The sequence below is a fragment of the Hyla sarda genome, chromosome 7 (assembly GCF_029499605.1).
Source record: "Hyla sarda isolate aHylSar1 chromosome 7, aHylSar1.hap1, whole genome shotgun sequence".
NCBI lineage: Eukaryota > Metazoa > Chordata > Amphibia > Anura > Hylidae > Hyla > Hyla sarda.
In genome coordinates, this window is record NC_079195.1 from 33295283 (window position 1) to 33312677 (window position 17395).

General features: G+C 42.8%; 1 protein-coding gene across 8 annotated transcripts in view; it reads right to left on the reverse strand.

Moving 5' to 3' along the window:
• The window catches only part of KCNIP2 (potassium voltage-gated channel interacting protein 2), a 530818-nt gene that overhangs the window by 32608 nt on the left and 480815 nt on the right, over nucleotides 1-17395 (reverse strand). The window contains exon 2 of one of the 8 annotated variants that reach the window (XM_056530653.1): nucleotides 8969-9064. The exons of the other annotated variants lie outside the window; for them this stretch is intronic. Within the exon in view, the coding sequence (XP_056386628.1) occupies nucleotides 8969-9064 (96 nt within the window). The remainder of the gene's footprint in view (nucleotides 1-8968; nucleotides 9065-17395) is intronic. 8 annotated transcript variants of the gene reach the window in all.

Genomic DNA, 17395 nt, shown 5'->3' on the forward strand with positions numbered 1-17395 from the left:
GAATCAGCAAAGACAACGACAGGGCTATTATTGTCATGCCTCTGCCAAAGCACTTCAATTGGGCCACAAAGTGTGGCTGCGGAAGTTTCCAAGAACCCATAAGTTATGTACAGGGTACTCTACTGGCCAGAGGGTTCCTCTGAAACTAAAAGTAAGACATGTGTAGAGGCAGAGTACATTATGCAGAGGTAAAATGGTTACATAGTATCACACTACTTGTTGAGTTCTGGGGAAAAGTGTTAAGAACCAAGGGGCCCCAGCAGCCAAAGCATTGGGTATATAGCCTCCGGCAGACCAATCTGCAAACTTGTGTTCATTATGGTCTAAAATGTGTTTCTAGAGCAGTTACAATGCTCGTTAATCCCACTTGTTTACCAAACCAAAAAGCATGTATGGACATTTACAGTGCTACATGGACTCGTTTCCACCTTTGTTCTTTTCAAATAATTTTTATTGAAAATTTTCAAACAAAACATTATGTATATTGCCACTATTATTTCATAGCGAGCAACTGGTAAGTAAACATAAACCAAAGGAATAATAAAGTCAAAGGAAAAACAATAAAGGATAAACCTTATCCGGTGCAATAAATTTGTTGTCTAATATTATATGAAACTTTCTCGTTATTTTCCGTTTCCATCCATAGATAATACAAGGGCCAAGGCCTTTATTCATATCCAAAACAGAAAAAGTTAGTTTATCATTATATCTCGTTAGTAACATAAGAGAGCCCAAGGATCACTTCAGAGTTATTTCTTTTTGGCTCCGGCCCCGTCTTCAAAATGTATCAATCAAGTGCAAGATAGGGCATTTAATATAAGTGAAGGCTAGTATATCAGTGTGTCAGTAGTGTTGTAAGCCTAGGGAATATTAAAATCCCTTATAGGGAAGTGAGCTCTCCAAGTTTCCCAATCTAGAAGGCATTTGACACCTCTGTTGTCTCTCCAACCTGTTCACATATATAAGATTCGGATACCAGATCAATTACATATTGAATACTAGGGATAACCTTACTTTTCCAATTTCTAGTCAACACCAGTCTAAAGGCAGAGATTATATGACTTACGGGGTATTTATATTCTTTACCAAATCTATCCACTCCCATATGGAACAAGATTAGTGTGTCCGTAACTTTCACTGTCGACTTAGTTAATTGTGTAAATCAAGAGGGTCAGATCTCTCTTTAATTTTTTCAATCTGGGGCACATCCAGAAAATATACTTTAAAGTGCCTTTATTGTGACAACCCCTCCAACACAGATCCGAGGACTCCGGATACATGATTTTCAGTTTAGTTGGAGTTAAATACCATCTGGAGGTTAGTTTATATAATCGTTCCTTGTGTGCTATGCATTTAGAGGTTAATTTCAAGTCGTTTGTGGCTTTTTGCCATACAGAAACAGGGAATGTCTTACCAAGTTCCTGTTCCCATTTAAGATGATAAGGTAGTTTATCCACTCAAACGTCAGAGTTATAGTAATCATACAAAGATTTAGTTAGGGGTAGTTTGTCAGAAAACTTAGCTGAATCCATGTATTTGCCCAGAATCTGAGGGATCTGCGTCACGGGGTCACACGCCTTCAAAACATGTTCACGGATAGTATTAAACCGTGTTTCATCTATGTTGAAATCCACCTTGTTCTATAACCAGACCTGTGAAGGACATTTTTCATAAAGCCCCAGGAACTGTCACTAGGCCCCAGTGGCCACTTCAGTCCTCCACCCTCCAGGACTGGGCGTCGAGAACGACTGTATTTAAGAGGGGGAGTTTGTGGTGGCCCAGTACGGGAGATGTTACCCCATACCCTTATTTCCCTGTCAGGCAGCCTCCTTTAGTGTCCCCATGGCCCCTTGCACCTGTTTCCCCCATGTACATATGTTCTGCAGTGTATTGTATTAGAAAATGTGCTGTTTCTTTAAGAGTTATGTCATGTGATATTGTTATGTCATGTGATACTGGTTACCCAGCAGGTACCAGTGACCAGGTGATCCCAAGAGTGAGCTATGGGCTCCCTGCTAGTCTCCCCCATATAAGCCATGGGTGTGGCTAGTTTCTCTCTCTTGGAGCTTAGAGCTCTTGCTTCCTGCTGAGGTCCAGTGCAGTCGTCTAGTGTGTGTGTCCAGAGTGTTGGAGACCTCAAAGTCCAGTCCTGCAGCCACCATCAATTCAAGTAAGCTAAAGTCACAGCATTATGAGTCAAGTCAGTCCCTGTCATCTGTCAAGTCAGCATGGTCTGCATTAAATTGTCCAGTCCTACTACAAGTCCCAGCAATCCCTTAAGGTCTCTAAGTCACTCTTCACCTCCGTGGGCCCTGGCTGAACTGTATAAACTTTACCATCTGTCTATCCTCAGTAAAGCTACCATTGTTCGTAACTTGGTGTCGGAGTCTTTATTGCCCCCGTGCCTAGCTCATGGTTCTAGCAGTATACCTTCGGGGGGGTTTTAGGATATACCACGTCCTGGCGTCAAGGGGTTAATCTGCCCCTAAGGTAACAACATCTGCCCTCATCACACCCCACTATCACAACTTTTGGCGTCCAACGAACAGGATTTATTGCCCCATGCCTAGCCCAGGATCCAGCGGTATACCTTCAGGATGGCCCTGCATCAAATTGTCCAAGTCCACTACAAGTCCCAGCGAGCCCTAAAGTCTCTGAAGTCACTGGTCACCTCCTTGGGCCTGGCTAAGCTGTTAACACTGTTACATCTGTTGATCTCAGTAAACCTGCCGTTGCTCCGTAACTTGTTGTTGGAGTCATTATTTGCCCTGGTGCCTAGCCCAGGATCCACCGGTGTACCTTCGGGTGGTTTTAGGCTAAACAACGCCCTGGCGTCACGAATACAAGGGATTAATCTGCCCCTAGGGTAACAACATCTGCCCTCATCACACCCCGTTATCACACAGGGTTCTGTACAGAAAGGACAAGCAGGACTCTGTACACTGAGGACAAGCAGGACTCTGTACACTGAGGACAAGCGGGGCTCTGTACACTGAGGACAAGCTGGGCTCTGTGCACTGAGGACAAGCAGGGGTCTGTGCAGTGAGGACAAGCTGGGCTCTGTGCACTGAGGACAAGCAGGGGTCTGTGCATTGAGGACAAGCAGGGCTCTGTGCATTGAGGACAAGCAGGGCTCTGTACACTGAGGACAAGCAGGGCTCTGTACACTGAGTACAAGCAGGGCTCTGTACACTCAGAACAAGCAGAGCTCTGTACACTGAGGACAAGCTGGGTTATGTGCACTGAAGACAAGCTGGGCTCTGTGCACTGTACACGAGGACAAGCAGGGCTCTGTACACTGAGAACAAGCAGGGCTCTGTACACTGAGAACAAGCGGGGCTCTGTACACTGAGAACAAGCAGGGCTCTGTACATTGAGGACAAGCGGGGCTCTGTACACTGAGGACAAGCAGGGGTCTGTGCACTGAGGAAAAGCAGGGCTCTGTACACGAGGACAAGCAGGGCTCTGTATACTGAGAACAAGCAGGGCTCTACACACTGAGGACAAGCAGGGCTCTGTACACAGAGGACAAGCTGGGTTCTGTGCACTGAGGACAAGCAGGGCTCTGTGCACTGTACAAGAGGACAAGCAGGGCTCTGTACACTGAGAACAAGCAGGGCTCTGTACACTGATGACAAGCAGGGCTCTGTACACCGAGGACAAGCAGGGTTCTGTACACTGAGGACAAGCAGGGCTCTGTACCCTGAGGACAAGCAGGGCTCTGTACCCTGAGGACAAGCAGGGCTCTGTACACTGAAGACAAGCAGGGCTCTGTACACTAAGGACAAGCAGGGTTCTGTACACTAAGGACAAGCAGGGCTCTGTACACTGAAGACAAGCAGGGCTCTGTACATTAAGGACAAGCAGGGTTCTGTACACTGAGGACAAGCAGGGCTCTGTACACTGAAGACAAGCAGGGCTCTGTACACTGAAGACAAGCAGGGTTCTGTACACTGAGGACAAGCAGGGATCTGTACACTGAGGACAAGCAGGGCTCTGTATACTGAGAACAAGCAGGGCTCTATACACTGAGGACAAGCAGGGCTCTGTACACTGAGAACAAGCAGGGCTCTGTACACTCAGAACAAGCATAGCTCTGTACACTGAGGACAAGCTGGGTTCTGTGCACTGAGGACAAGCAGGGCTCTGTGCACTGTACACGAGGACAAGCAGGGCTCTGTACACTGAGAACAAGCAGGGCTCTGTACACTAAGGACAAGTAGGGCTCTGTACACTAAGAACAAGCAGGACTCTGTACACTGAGGACAAGCAGAGCTCTGTGCACCGAGGACAAGCAGGGCTCTGTACACTGAGAACAAGTGGGGCTCTGTACACTAAGGACAAGCAGGGTTCTGTACACTGAGGACAAGCAGCGATCTGTACACTGAAGACAAGCAGGGCTCTGTACACTGAAGACAAGCAGGGCTCTGTACACTGAAGACAAGTAGGGCTCTGTACACTGAAGACAAGCAGGGCTCTGTACACTGAGGACAAGCAGGGCTCTGTACACTGAGGACAAGCAGGGCTCTGTACACTGAGGACAAGCAGGGCTCTGTACACTGAGGACAAGCAGGGCTCTGTACACTGAAGACAAGCAGGGCTCGGTACACTGAAGACAAGCAGGGCTCTGTACACTGAGGACAAGCAGGGCTCTGTACACTGAGGACAAGCAGGGTTCTGAACACTGAGGACAAGCAGCGATCTGTACACTGAGGACAAGCAGGGCTCTGTACACTGAGGACAAGCAGGGCTCTGTACACTGAGGACAAGCAGGGCTCGGTACACTGAAGACAAGCAGGGCTCTGTACACTGAGGACAAGCAGGGCTCTGTACACTGAGGACAAGCAGGGCTTTGTACACTGAGGACAAGCAGGGCTCTGTACACTAAGGACAAGCAGGACTTTGTGCACTAAGGCTCTGTGACATGCTCCCAGCTCACACATCAGGATGATTGACAAGCCAGGAGCCTGCACAGAGCCCTGCTTGTCCCACCTAAACTTCCTGTAATTGGACTCCTCATAGAGACATCAGACAATAGCTGCAGGGACAACATTATTTCACCCAAAAATATACAAATTTTCTTAACCAATGTATATTACAAATATACATATAATGGTATTATCTGCATTATATAAAAATATTTCGTTGACTACAGGTACACTTTAATGGCAACTCTCCCTGCATGAATATGTATAGAGAGGTAGCTGTCAGTCACTGATTTGGACCGCCCACTGGACTCCTTATTCCAGAAAGAGCAGAGATTTCAAACACAAATTAAAAAGTAAGACTAAATACTTTAATGACACACTATATATCAATCTTCTGATAGGGCACCCAGGACAATAAAATACCAGTTTATGAACTGTATTGGGGGTCATATCTATCATTACCCAGGAAACAATTATAAGTTAGGCTCTATTCACACTTGCATTAGATATTTTCCGTTAAATTTATTTAGCTTTTCAGTGGTCAGACATGCTGTGATGATACAAACCTGATGGACACAGTGGGGGACACATTCAAAACTTAGTGTGTGGTGGGAAAATCTCACTACCTTTTTAAAGCTTATGTAGTGGCCCAGTACAGGAGTTGCACCCCTGCACCATTGCTGCCCTGTCAGGTGGGCTCAATGGGTGGGGTGGCTGATGTGTGGGATGTGTGGGAGGGAGGAAAATGGAATTATGGGATTTGTAGTCAAAAAAAGAACATAGCCATTTAGCCCCAAAACAAGTGCAGATCTTTCCTAAGCATGTCCATTACTGCCTGCCCGGTACGTACTAAAATCACCTTATGGTGGATAACACCTTTAATCTGTGTCAAGTCAGCGTGGCCCTGCATCAAAATGTCCAAGTCCACTACAAGTCCCAGCGAGCCCTAAAGTCTATGAAGTCCCTGGTCACCTCCTTGGGCCTGGTTAAACTTTTAAGACTGTTACATCTGTCTATCTCAGTAAAGCTGCCGTTGTTCCCTAACTTGCCGTCGGGGTTATTATTCGCCCCCGTGCTTAGCCCAGGATCAAGTGGTATACCTTCGGGTGGTGAAAAGGTTAAACCATGCCCTGGCATCACGAACACAAGGGGTTAATGCAATCTGCCCTCATCACACCCTCACCACAACTTATAAAAAAATTTTTTACACGTGCACTCCAGTTTTCAAAAGTGGGCGTGCTGTCAGGTTTCCTCTAGATTACAGGACGTTTTTAAAGGCTCATACTCCTTTAAAAACTGCTGAAGTCGAGTTGTTCTTTCCTGTCTGGCAACAGTGCTCTCTGCTGACCTCTCTGCTTGTCTCGGGAACTGCACAGAGTAGAACTGCTTCTACTCTGGACAGTTCCCAAGACAGGTGTCATCAGAGAGCACTTAGACAGAAAAGAAAAGAACAACTCAACTTCAGCAGCTCATAAGTACTGAAGTAATAGTAATAGCAGTAATTTACAAATCTGTTTAACTTTCTGGAGCCAGTTGATATGTATATATATAAAAAAAGATTTTTTCCTGGATAACCCCTTTAAAGATGATACATCAGCCGCAGGGTATTTGTAATTGCTTTGAGCCACCACTGACTGTGTTCAAGCTGATAAACCCCAGTATGAAATTCTCAATCGACATGCCGACATGGCACCTTGGATTTGTCTAGCCTGGCTGAGAGACAGTTGGAGCATGAATTACATAGGTTTTGAATATGTCTCCCATTGAAGTTTTTTTTTTGTATTTGCACATGGTAAAGCCAATACAGAGGCATCTGGATCAGTACTATATATAGAGCTGTAGGTTCTCTTTGTGCCTTTTTTTAGAATTATTATTATTTTTAGATTTATTTGTTAAGTTCGTCCTGAGGTAAGGACCATGCGGGCAGGAAACCCAACACCAGACTGAAGCGTGTGCCAGCAAGTGTGATATGAACAAGGTACATGGTAACACGAGCGGCTTGACCCAGAATACTACACCTCTCCTGCCTGCTGCCAGGGGATTAATCTATCATTAAATGGGATTAAAGCCGCTCTCATCCATGTCAGGTAATTTGTAGTGGATCCGGCTCAATCGCTCATGGCAAACTTCATATTAGTAAGCAAATAAAGATTTCATGAATGAATATTGTACATTATGGTTCAGACTGTAATATGCATGTCATCCTAGGGAAGAGATGAGTCTGACTATAACCTGGATAACCCAAGTATAAATCTAGTAATAGCGATGGAGCCCTCACCACACTCGTTTATCCTATTTCCTTTATTTCATTTTATATAATAACATAAAAACAAACGGGCAGAACAAGAGGACAGACAGTATGATGAGGCGTCTCATGGAGTCTCCAAACCAGGGAACGGTTCAAATTTAACCTATGACTGTTACCCTTTAAAGGGGATACTCCGGTGGAAAACTTTTTTTTTTATTTTAAATCAACTGGTGCCAGAAAGTTAAACGGATTTGTAAATTACTTCTATTAAAAAAATCTTAATCCTTCCAGTACTTTTAGGGGCTGTATACTACAGAGGAAATGCTTTTCTTTTTAGATTTCTCTTCTGCCACAACCACAGTGCTCTCTGCTGACCTCTGCTGTCCATTTTAGGAACTGTCCAGACCAGCATGTGTTTGCTATGGGGATTTTCTCCTGCTATGGACAGTTCCTAAAATGGACAGCAGAGGTCAGCAAAGAGCACTGTGGTTGTGACAGAAGAGAAATCCAAAAAGAAAAACATTTCCTCTGTAGTATACAGTTGCTAATAAGTACTGTAAGGATTAAGATTTTTTAATAGAAGTCATTTACAAATCTGTTTAACTTTTTGGCACCAGTTGATTTAAAAAAATATGCATCCCATATGTATACTATATATATATATATATATCTATAGCATCATGTATTTTCCAGCATCACTTCCGAACGGCTGGAGATAATTTTGAACTTGGTACATTTCCCACTCCTGCAATGTGGAGATTACCTGAAAGTTTGAAACATCCTTCCACTTGACTAATTTCATGGTAAAGTATTATTTAACTGTCCAGCAGTTAGGGGCACAGAATAGTTATTGTGGACTGAGAGTAAGGGGAAAGAGAAGACATCAATGTGGGGGCAGGGAGTGGGCATGGCAATACTGCTGCATTGAGGAGCGCAGGGAGCAGAAGCAGCCTATTACTGTGGGGCTTCAGGAGACTTGAAAAGCTGAGTGGCATGCAGTATGCGTGTCACCCAGCTTTTCCAGTCTTCTGAAGAGCTCAAATTTTTAGATTATAGTTGCTTTTCTTCTTCGACAAGGTTTAAAGGGGTTATCCAGGAAAAAACTTTTATATATATATATATATATATATATATATATATATACCAACTGGCTCCAGAAAGTTAAACAGATTTGTAAATTACTTCTATTAAAAAATCTTAATCCTTTCAGTACTTATGAGCTTCTGAAGTTAAGGTTGTTCTTTTCTGTCTAAGTGCTCTCTGATGATACGTGTCTCGGGAACCGCCAAGTTTAGAAGCAAATCCCCATAGCAAACCTTTTCTAAACTGGGCAGTTACCGAGACACGTGTCATCAGAGAGCACTTAGACAGAAAAGAACAACCTTAACTTCAGAAGCTCATAAGTACTGAAAGGATTAAGATTTTTTAATAGAAGTAATTTACAAATCTGTTTAACTTTCTGGAGCCAGTTGATATATATATATATATATATATATATATATATATATATATATATAAAAGTTTTTTCCTGGATAACCCCTTTAAGTAGAAAGACCAGGCAACGCGGGGTACTCAGCTAGTAATGGGCATAGCAGTCATAAAATATAAAAAAATTAAAATAAAATACATGTTTTACATAAAAGCTTATATATCTTCGCTCCTGCAAGGTTCTGCTGCAACTTTGTGTTAGTTCTTTCAAAATGGAATGACCCTTTAAGGCTGGCACAGGTATGGCATATAATACAAGTAAGACGTACAGACATACATAATAAAAGAGAAAGTTGTCACTTGCTTTCACTGACTGAGGGAGTGGTGTTAGCACCGCAGCAGGGTAACAGTTTGAGGATTCGCTGCTTAAAAGCTTTTTTATTTTGGCTGGGAACATTCCCTGAAATTCACCAGAACAAAAGCAAAGTATTAAACGATAAATTAACCAGGCACAAGAATGTGAAAAAAAAAAGCAAACACAGAACGCTGGGAATAGACACAAAGCACATGCACTATACTGGATTATCTAATAAAATGTCAGAAAAAGGTAATTTCTCAGCTCGTACATCCTCCTGAAACATCTTTCCATAAATTTGTTCATCTATGACAACTGGTCAGCTGAGTGTCATTTATCAGCTTGTTCATATCCTAATAATATATAGGACATGTGCATGATACCTGCTGGGCGAACTGTCCCTTCTGTCATGCAGCAGCTTCTCTATACTCCCAATGTGAGTTCAAGCAGAAGAGGGATGTGCTGTACAACCCATTTAATAAGGTTTTTTTAAATTAAATTATTTACAACATATATTTTTATGTTTTTTTTTAATTTAATTTTATGTTTTTTTTTAACTCTATAGGGAGATATCTTTTATTTTGTTATCTACACATTCATATACAGTACTATTAAAGCATTATAGTACATTAATTTACAGATTGTTGTTCGACCATGCCTAAATGGTCTAGGGCACTGTTTTCCAACCGGGATGCCCTCAGCTGTTGCAAAACTACAACTCCCAGCATGCCCGGACAGCCAAAGGCCGTCTGGGCATGCTGGGAGTTGTAGTTTTGCAACAGTTGGAGGCACCCTTGTTGGGAAACACTGGTCTAGGGTGTCAGGTATGGACCCTGATTGAGACAAGGTATCAAACCGGAACTGTCCCTTCTGTCATGCAGCAGCTTCTCCATACTCCCAATGTGAATTCAGGCAAAAGAGGGATGTGCTGTACAACCCATTTACGAAGGTTTTTTTTAATTAAATTATTTACAACATATATTTTTATGTTCCTTTTTTTAATTTAATTTTATGTTTTGTTTTTTTAACTCTATAGGGAGAAATCTTTTATTTTTTTATCTACACATTCATATACTATTAATGCATCATTAGTACACTAATTTATAGATTGTCGTTAGACCAAGCCTAAATGGTCTAGGGCACTGTTTCCACACCGGGGTGCCCTCAGCTGTTGCAAAACTACAACTCCCAGCATGCCCGGACAGCCAAAGGCTGTCCGGGCATGCTGGGAGTTGTAGTTTTGCAACAGCTGAAGGCACCCTGGTTGGAAAACACTGGTCTAGGGTGTCAGGTATGGACCCTGATTGAGACAAGGTATCAAACCAGGTAAAACGATCAGGGGAAGTCTTCCCCTTTACAAACCAAGATCAGTGTCATCCTGGCTTAAAGGGGTACTTCGGTGGAAATTTTTAAATTTTTTTTTTAATAAACTGGTGCCAGAAAGCTAAACAGATTTGTAAGTTACTTCTATTAAAAAAAATCTTAATCCTTCCAGCAGCATATGTTTGTTATGGGGATTTTCTCCTGCTCTGGACAGTTCCTAAAATGGACAGCAGAGGTCAGCAGAGAGCACTGTGGGTCGTGACAGAAGAGAAATCCAAAAGCATTTCCTCTGTAGTATACAGCCGCTAATAAGTACTGGAAGGGTTAAGATTTTTTTTTTATTAGAAGTAATTTACAAATCTAACTTTCTGGCACCAGTTGAAATAAAAACAAAAAATAAGTTTTCCACTGAAGTACCCCTTTAACAGTGAATATGGTTCTTCCATTGAAGTAAGAAGATGACAAAGTTGTCCTATTCCTGATGACATGGGGACAGTAGCAGTAGACGCATGACAGGTATCATCATCATCATCATCATGATGTGGTAACTGCCTGTTGCTCTATACCTGTCATCAGTTGGCAACAGGTTAATGTGGTTGTCAGACTCAGACTGGCATAAAAAAAAAAAAAAATTCTACTCACCTGCCTGATCCCCTGTCACTGCATTTCCAGCTGTGCCAGATCTCCCACCGATCAGCTCTTCCTGCTTTCATCTAGATATACAGGAAATACCTGCTCAGCCAATGACAAGTGGAAGAGATGATCCACATCAACCAGTGTATGGCTGAATAGGCATTTCCTGTGTTTCCAGATGACCGCAGGAAGCACTAATCTGCAAGGAATGGGCACTGTTGGGACTATAGTGGCAGGGAATTGGGCAGGTGAGTATCATTTTTATTTTCTTATTTTTATAACAGTCTGAGCCCACTAAAACATTTTTGGGGCATTGGATAACCCCTTTAAAAAACCAAATGATAGTAGCAGATTTTACTTAAATATGGGGTTTTGGTCTTTGTTGAAGGTTTATTACTCATGTGTGGACTTTTTTCATACTTTTTTATGAATTTCCAATGATCCAGACTATTTAAAGGGGTACTCCTGTGGAAAACTTTTCTTTTCTTTTTTTTTTTTTTTTTTTTTATCAACTGGTGCCAGAAAGTTAAACAGATTTGTAAATTTCTTCTATAAAAAAAAATCTTAATCCTTCCAGTATTTATTAGCGGCTCTATACTACAGAGGAAATACCTTTCTTTTTGGATTTCTCTTCTGTCACCACCACAGTGCTCTCTGCTGACCATTTTAGGAACAATCCAGAGCAGGAGAAAATCCCTATAACAAACATATGCTGCTCTGGACAGTTCCTAAAAATGGACAGCAGAGGTCAGCAGAGAGCACTGTGGTCATGACAGAAGAGAAATCCAAAAAGAAAAGCATTTCCTCTGTAGTATACAGCCACTAAAAAGGATTGGAAGGATTAAGATTTTTTTTTAATAGAAGTAATTTACAAATCTGTTTAACTTTCTGGCACCAGTTGATTAAAAAAAAAAAAAAAAAAAAAAAAAGTTTTCAACGGGAGTACTCCTTTAATAACTTGACACTTAGATTAAAGGGATATTCCAGGATTTTTTCTTCTTCAGCATGATGCACAGTTTTAAAGGGGTACTCCGGTGCTTAGACATCTTATCCCCTATCCAAAGGATAGGGGATAAGATGCCTGATCGAGGGAGACCTGCCGCTGGGGACCCCCGTGATCTTGCACGCGGCACCCCGTTTGTAATCAGTCCCCGGAGCGTGTTCGCTCTGGGACTGATTACCGGTGACTACAGGACGGGCGGCGTGTGACGTCACGCCCCCGCACCCGTGTGATGTCACGCTCCACCCCTCAATGCAAGCTTACGGGAGGGGGCATGATAGCTGTCACGCTCCCTCCCGTAGACTTGCATTGAGGGGCGGAGATTGAGGTCACATGGGGGCGGGGACTTGACGTCACACGCCGCACGCCCTGTAGTCGCTGGTAATCAGTCCCGGAGCGAACACGCTCCAGGGACTGATTACAAACAGGGTGCCGCGTGCAAGATCCCGGGGGTCCCCAGCGGCGGGACTCCCTCGATCAGGCATCTTATCCCCTATCCTTTGGATAGGGGATAAGATGTCTAAGCACTGGAGTACCCCTTTAATACTGTGTAGTTTGCTTCCATTACCTCCATGGGCCACTTTCATGCACAGGACCCACACCTGAGGGCTGTTCGGATAGTTTTTTAAAAATTATTTTACTCTTGTCTCTGACCTTTCCCAGCATTCTATGTGGCCAGAGACAATACATCATAAGTCACATGGTCACTAGGGGGGGGGGGGGGGGGGGCGTAGCTGTGCTGCAGTGGGTGGGTGGATATCAGGAGAAAAAGTATTTTCTGAAGTACTGCTGCAGTATGTCCAAATTACTTTTTTATCTCCCTTTTTTGGTTTAGTTCCAATACACACACAGGGAATAAACATGTGTATAGCAAAACATGTTACTGCAATCCTTTTCTGTGAGAAATACTTCATTTTCTTGAAAAATTTCAGGGGTGCCAACATTTATCGTCACGCCCCTTGAAGTATAGTCACGCCCCCTGAAGATCATGTGACTTCTGACCTATTGGAATGCTGGGAAAGGTCAGAGACAACAGTAAAATAAAAAGACTCGCATTTCAGCACTTCGGGCTGTGGGTTCTGTGCATGAAAACCGGAGAAAGCGGCGCACGGAGGTAATAGAAGCAAATTACACAGTATTAGAACTTTGTCTCAAGGGCTCAAAGGCTGAAGGGAAAAAAAATGGGGAATACCCCTTTAAAGGAATTTTGCTTAAAGGGGTACTCCGGTGAAAACCTTTTTTCTTTTAAATCAACTGGTGGCAGAAAGTTAAACATATTTGTAAATTACTTCTATTAAAAAAATCTTAATCCTTCCTGTACTTATTAGCTGCTGAATACTACAGAGGAAATTCTTTTCTTTTTGGAATGTTCTCTAATGACATCACGAGCGCAGTTCTCTCTGCTGACGTTATAATAATAATAATAACGCTTTAGTTATTGTTGTCCTTAGTGGGATTTGAACCCAAGTCCCCAGCCCTGCAAGGCAGCAGTGCTAACCACTGAGCCACCATGCTGCCCTTAGCATACATCTGCTATGCACGGTTGCTAAAATGGACAGAGATGTCAGCAGAGAGCCCTGTGCTCGTGATGTCATCAGTGTTCCGAAAAGAAAGGAATATCCTCTGTAGCATTCAGCAGCTAATAAGTACTGGAAGGATTAAGATTTTTTAATAGAAAAAATTTACAAATATGTTTAACTTTCTGCCACCAGTTGATTTAAAAGAAAAAAAGGTTTTCACCGGAGTACCCCTTTAAAGGGTAATTTCCCTAAAGTTAGATCAAAACGGGAAAACTTCTGTAAAACTTGCAGATAATCCAATGATTCCTAATGTTATATCTCTATGTTCTGTTTCTTCTCTCTTTATTAGATAATCCACTTTATAGAAGGAGATCACAGATAAAGCTCAAGCTGCTTCTGCACAGACCAAATATTACGATATCGTATAGACATTAGGCCTCATTTGTCAAAGGTTTTTCATGGAGAGACTGTGTTGCCCATAGCAACCAGTCATAGCTCAGCAGCTACGTGGCCTCTATAGCAGTGTTTCCCAACCAGTGTGTCTCCAGCTGTTGCAAAACTACAACTACAAGTTGTAGTTTTGCAACAGCTGGAGGCACACTGGTTGGGAAACCCTGCCCTATGCTGAGATCAGCTTCTATGGGGCTTTAGGTCTCTACAGTCAGTAAACCCGGCATCTTTGTCATTTATTTTCATCGCATTATTGTTGTATAAGCTACTGTTGATGGATCTTTTAGCTTTGTTTTGCCCAAGTTTTTTTTTGTTCTTTAGTTACATATTGATGATGTCTGCTAAAAAAAAATTGACTGCGGCTGATTGGCCTTAAAGGGGTACTCCGGTGGAATTTTTTTTTTCTTTAGGTCTTTTTAAAGGCACAGAGGTGTCAGCAGAGAGCAGTGTGGTCAGACAGAAAAGAAATCCAAAAAGAAAAGAATTTCCTCTGTAATTACAGCTGCTAATAAGTACTGAAAGGATAAAAATTTTTTATAGAAGTAATTTACAAATCTGTTTAACTTTCTGGAGCCAGTTGACTTAAAGGGGTACTCCGCCCCTAGCATCTTATCCCCTATCCAAAGGATAGGGTATAAGATGTCAGATCGCCGGGGTCCCCCGGCTGGGGAGCCCTGGTGTCTCCGCTGTCGCTCCCCGCTATCATTACTGCACAGTGCAAACTCGCTCTGTGCGTAATGACGGGCAATAAAGGGGCCGGAGCATCGTTACGTCAAGACTCCGTCCCCTCGTGACGTCACAGTCCGCACCCTCAATACAAGTCTATGGGAGGGGGCGTGGCGGCCATCACGCCCCCTCCCATAGACTTGCATTAAGGGGGCGGGACGTTACATCATGAGGGGGCTGAGCCTGTATCGCCGGTCATTACGCACAGAGCGAGTTTGCTCTGTGCAGTAATGATAGCGGGGTGCTGCAGCGGAGATCCCAGGGGTCCCCAGCAGGGGGACCCCGGCGATTTGACATCTTATCCCCTATCCTTTGGATAGGGGATAAGATGTCTAGGGGTGAGAACCCCTTTAAGTCAACTGGCTCCAGAAAGTTAAACAGATTTGTAAATTACTTCTATAAAATTTTTTAATCCTTTCAGTACTTATTAGCAGCTGTATGCTACAGAGGAAATTCTTTTATTTTTGGATTTCTTTTCTGTCTGACCACACTGCTCTCTGCTGACACCTCTGTCAATGTCAGGAACTGTCCAGAGCAGGAACAATTCCCCATAGCAAACCTCTCCTTCTCTGGACAGTTCCTGACATGAACAGTGTCAGCAGAGAGCACTGTGGTCAAACAGAAAAGAAATTAAAAAAGAAAAGAATTTCCTCTGTATTATACAGCAGCTGATAAGTATTGGAAGGGTTAAGATTTTTTAATAGAAGTCATTTAAACATCTGTTTAACTTTCTGGCACCAGTTCTTTTAAAAAAAAATAAAAATTCCACCGGAGTACCCCTTCAAAAGGTGTGGTCTGGGTCTTTGAAATTGACAACTACTGCTGCATTTGAGATCAGCTGACTAAGATTATGTTCCGGGGGGACATTCTGCAAACAGTGGGTTCCGGTAGAACATGCCGGCACTAGGACCATTCGGAAATGCGACGGCTCCGTAGACGGCAATGCATTTCTGAGCCGATTCAGCAGAAAGAAATGACATCTCAATTCTTTCTGTGGAGGCCGGAAACAGAATTTCCGCGGCAGATGTATGAATTGAGCGCTGCATAGCAGTCGGACCCCAACGACCAGCTAAGTATCTCCTATCTAGTAAATAAGGGTATATATTTTGTGGGTAATACTTTTCTAAAGGAGTTTTCCTGAGTTAGAAAAAAGCAATCTGCTTTTTTTTTTTTTTTTTTTAAACAGTGCCACTCTTGTCCTCAGGTTGTGTATGGTATTGCAACTCCATTAAAGTTAAAGAAGTACTGCAGTGTTATCCTGCGGATAGGGAATAAGTGTGTGATTGCGGGGGGTCCGACCGCTGGGACCTCCTGCAATCTCCCGTACAGGGACTCAGCATTACCAGGGCTCTGCGGTCTAATGCGTGTGTCGCTGACCTCACTGATGCCCCCTCCATACTGCTCTATAGGAGAGGCGAGAATGTGCGAATGATGCATCTTCGCTTCTCCCATAGAGATATATGAAGTGGGCGTGCCACCAAAGCCGGGGCTCCGTACAGGAGATCACGGGGGGTCCCAGCGTTCGGACCCCCCGCCATCAGACACTTATCTCCTATCCTGGGATAGGGGATAAGTGTCTATGGCTGCAGATCTCCTTTAATGGAGTGAGAGTTGTAGTACCACACACAGCCTGAGGACAGATGTGGCGCTGTTTTTATAGGAAAGCAGCTATGTTTTTCTAATTCTGGATTACAGGTGACACTATATTGCTCGTGGTCCATGGTGTCAGATTGTTGGGGCTATCCCCACCATGACACATTTTTAATTAAGAAAAAATATATATAATTAAGAACAATTATTAAGAATTTTTTTTATTAATTAATTAATTAAATATTGGACATGTCAATTCTTTCGGAGGAATTCGAGCGTAAATGGATTTTCGTCTATGGAGACGGTGCATTTCCGAGCGGTCCTAGTGCCAGCGTGCTCAGCTGACCAAGGCTATTTGCAGAATTACTTCCGAAAATATTCCGCTGTGTGAACATGGAGTAAGTATTTTCACAGGTTGTAATAATTGTAGAAAAAAAAACTATTAAAGGGGTACTCCACTGGAATATTTTTTTTTTTTAAATCAACTGGTGCCAGAAAGATGAACAGATTTGTAAATTACGTCTCTTAAAAAATCTTAATCCTTCCAGTACTTATCAGCTGCTATATGATCCACAGGAAGTTATTTTCTTTATAAATTTCCTTTCTGCCTGACCACAGTGCTCTCTGCTGACATCACAAGCACAGTGCTCTCTGCTGACACCTCTGTCCATTTTAGGAACTGTCCAGAGTAGGAGAAAATCCCCATAGAAAACCTCTCCTGCTCTGGACAGTTCCTAAAATGGACAGAGGTGACAGCAGAGAGCACTGTGCTTGTGATGTCAGCAGAGAGCACTGTGGTCAGGCAGAAAGGAAATTTATAAAGAAAATAACTTCCTGTAGAGCATTCAGCAGCTGAAAAGTACTGGAAGGATTTAGATTTTTTAGTAAAAGTAATTTACAAATCTGTTTAACTTTCTGGCACCAGTTGATTTAAATGTATTTTTTTTCCAGTGGAGTACCCCTTTAAATAAGCCTTGGCTTCAGCAGCTTGCCTACTTGCTGATGGTTTCCATATGACAATATTGTTTTATTCTACACTGCACAGGATAAGAAGCAATGTCAAATTAAGTGCGAAAAAATGTAAAAAGTCATTAAGGTAACATATTACAAAGATACTGGGTTTTCAGAAGGCAGCAATTCGGCTATGGAGAATAATACCATCATTATTACTTCTCCTTATTTTTCTAATCTTTT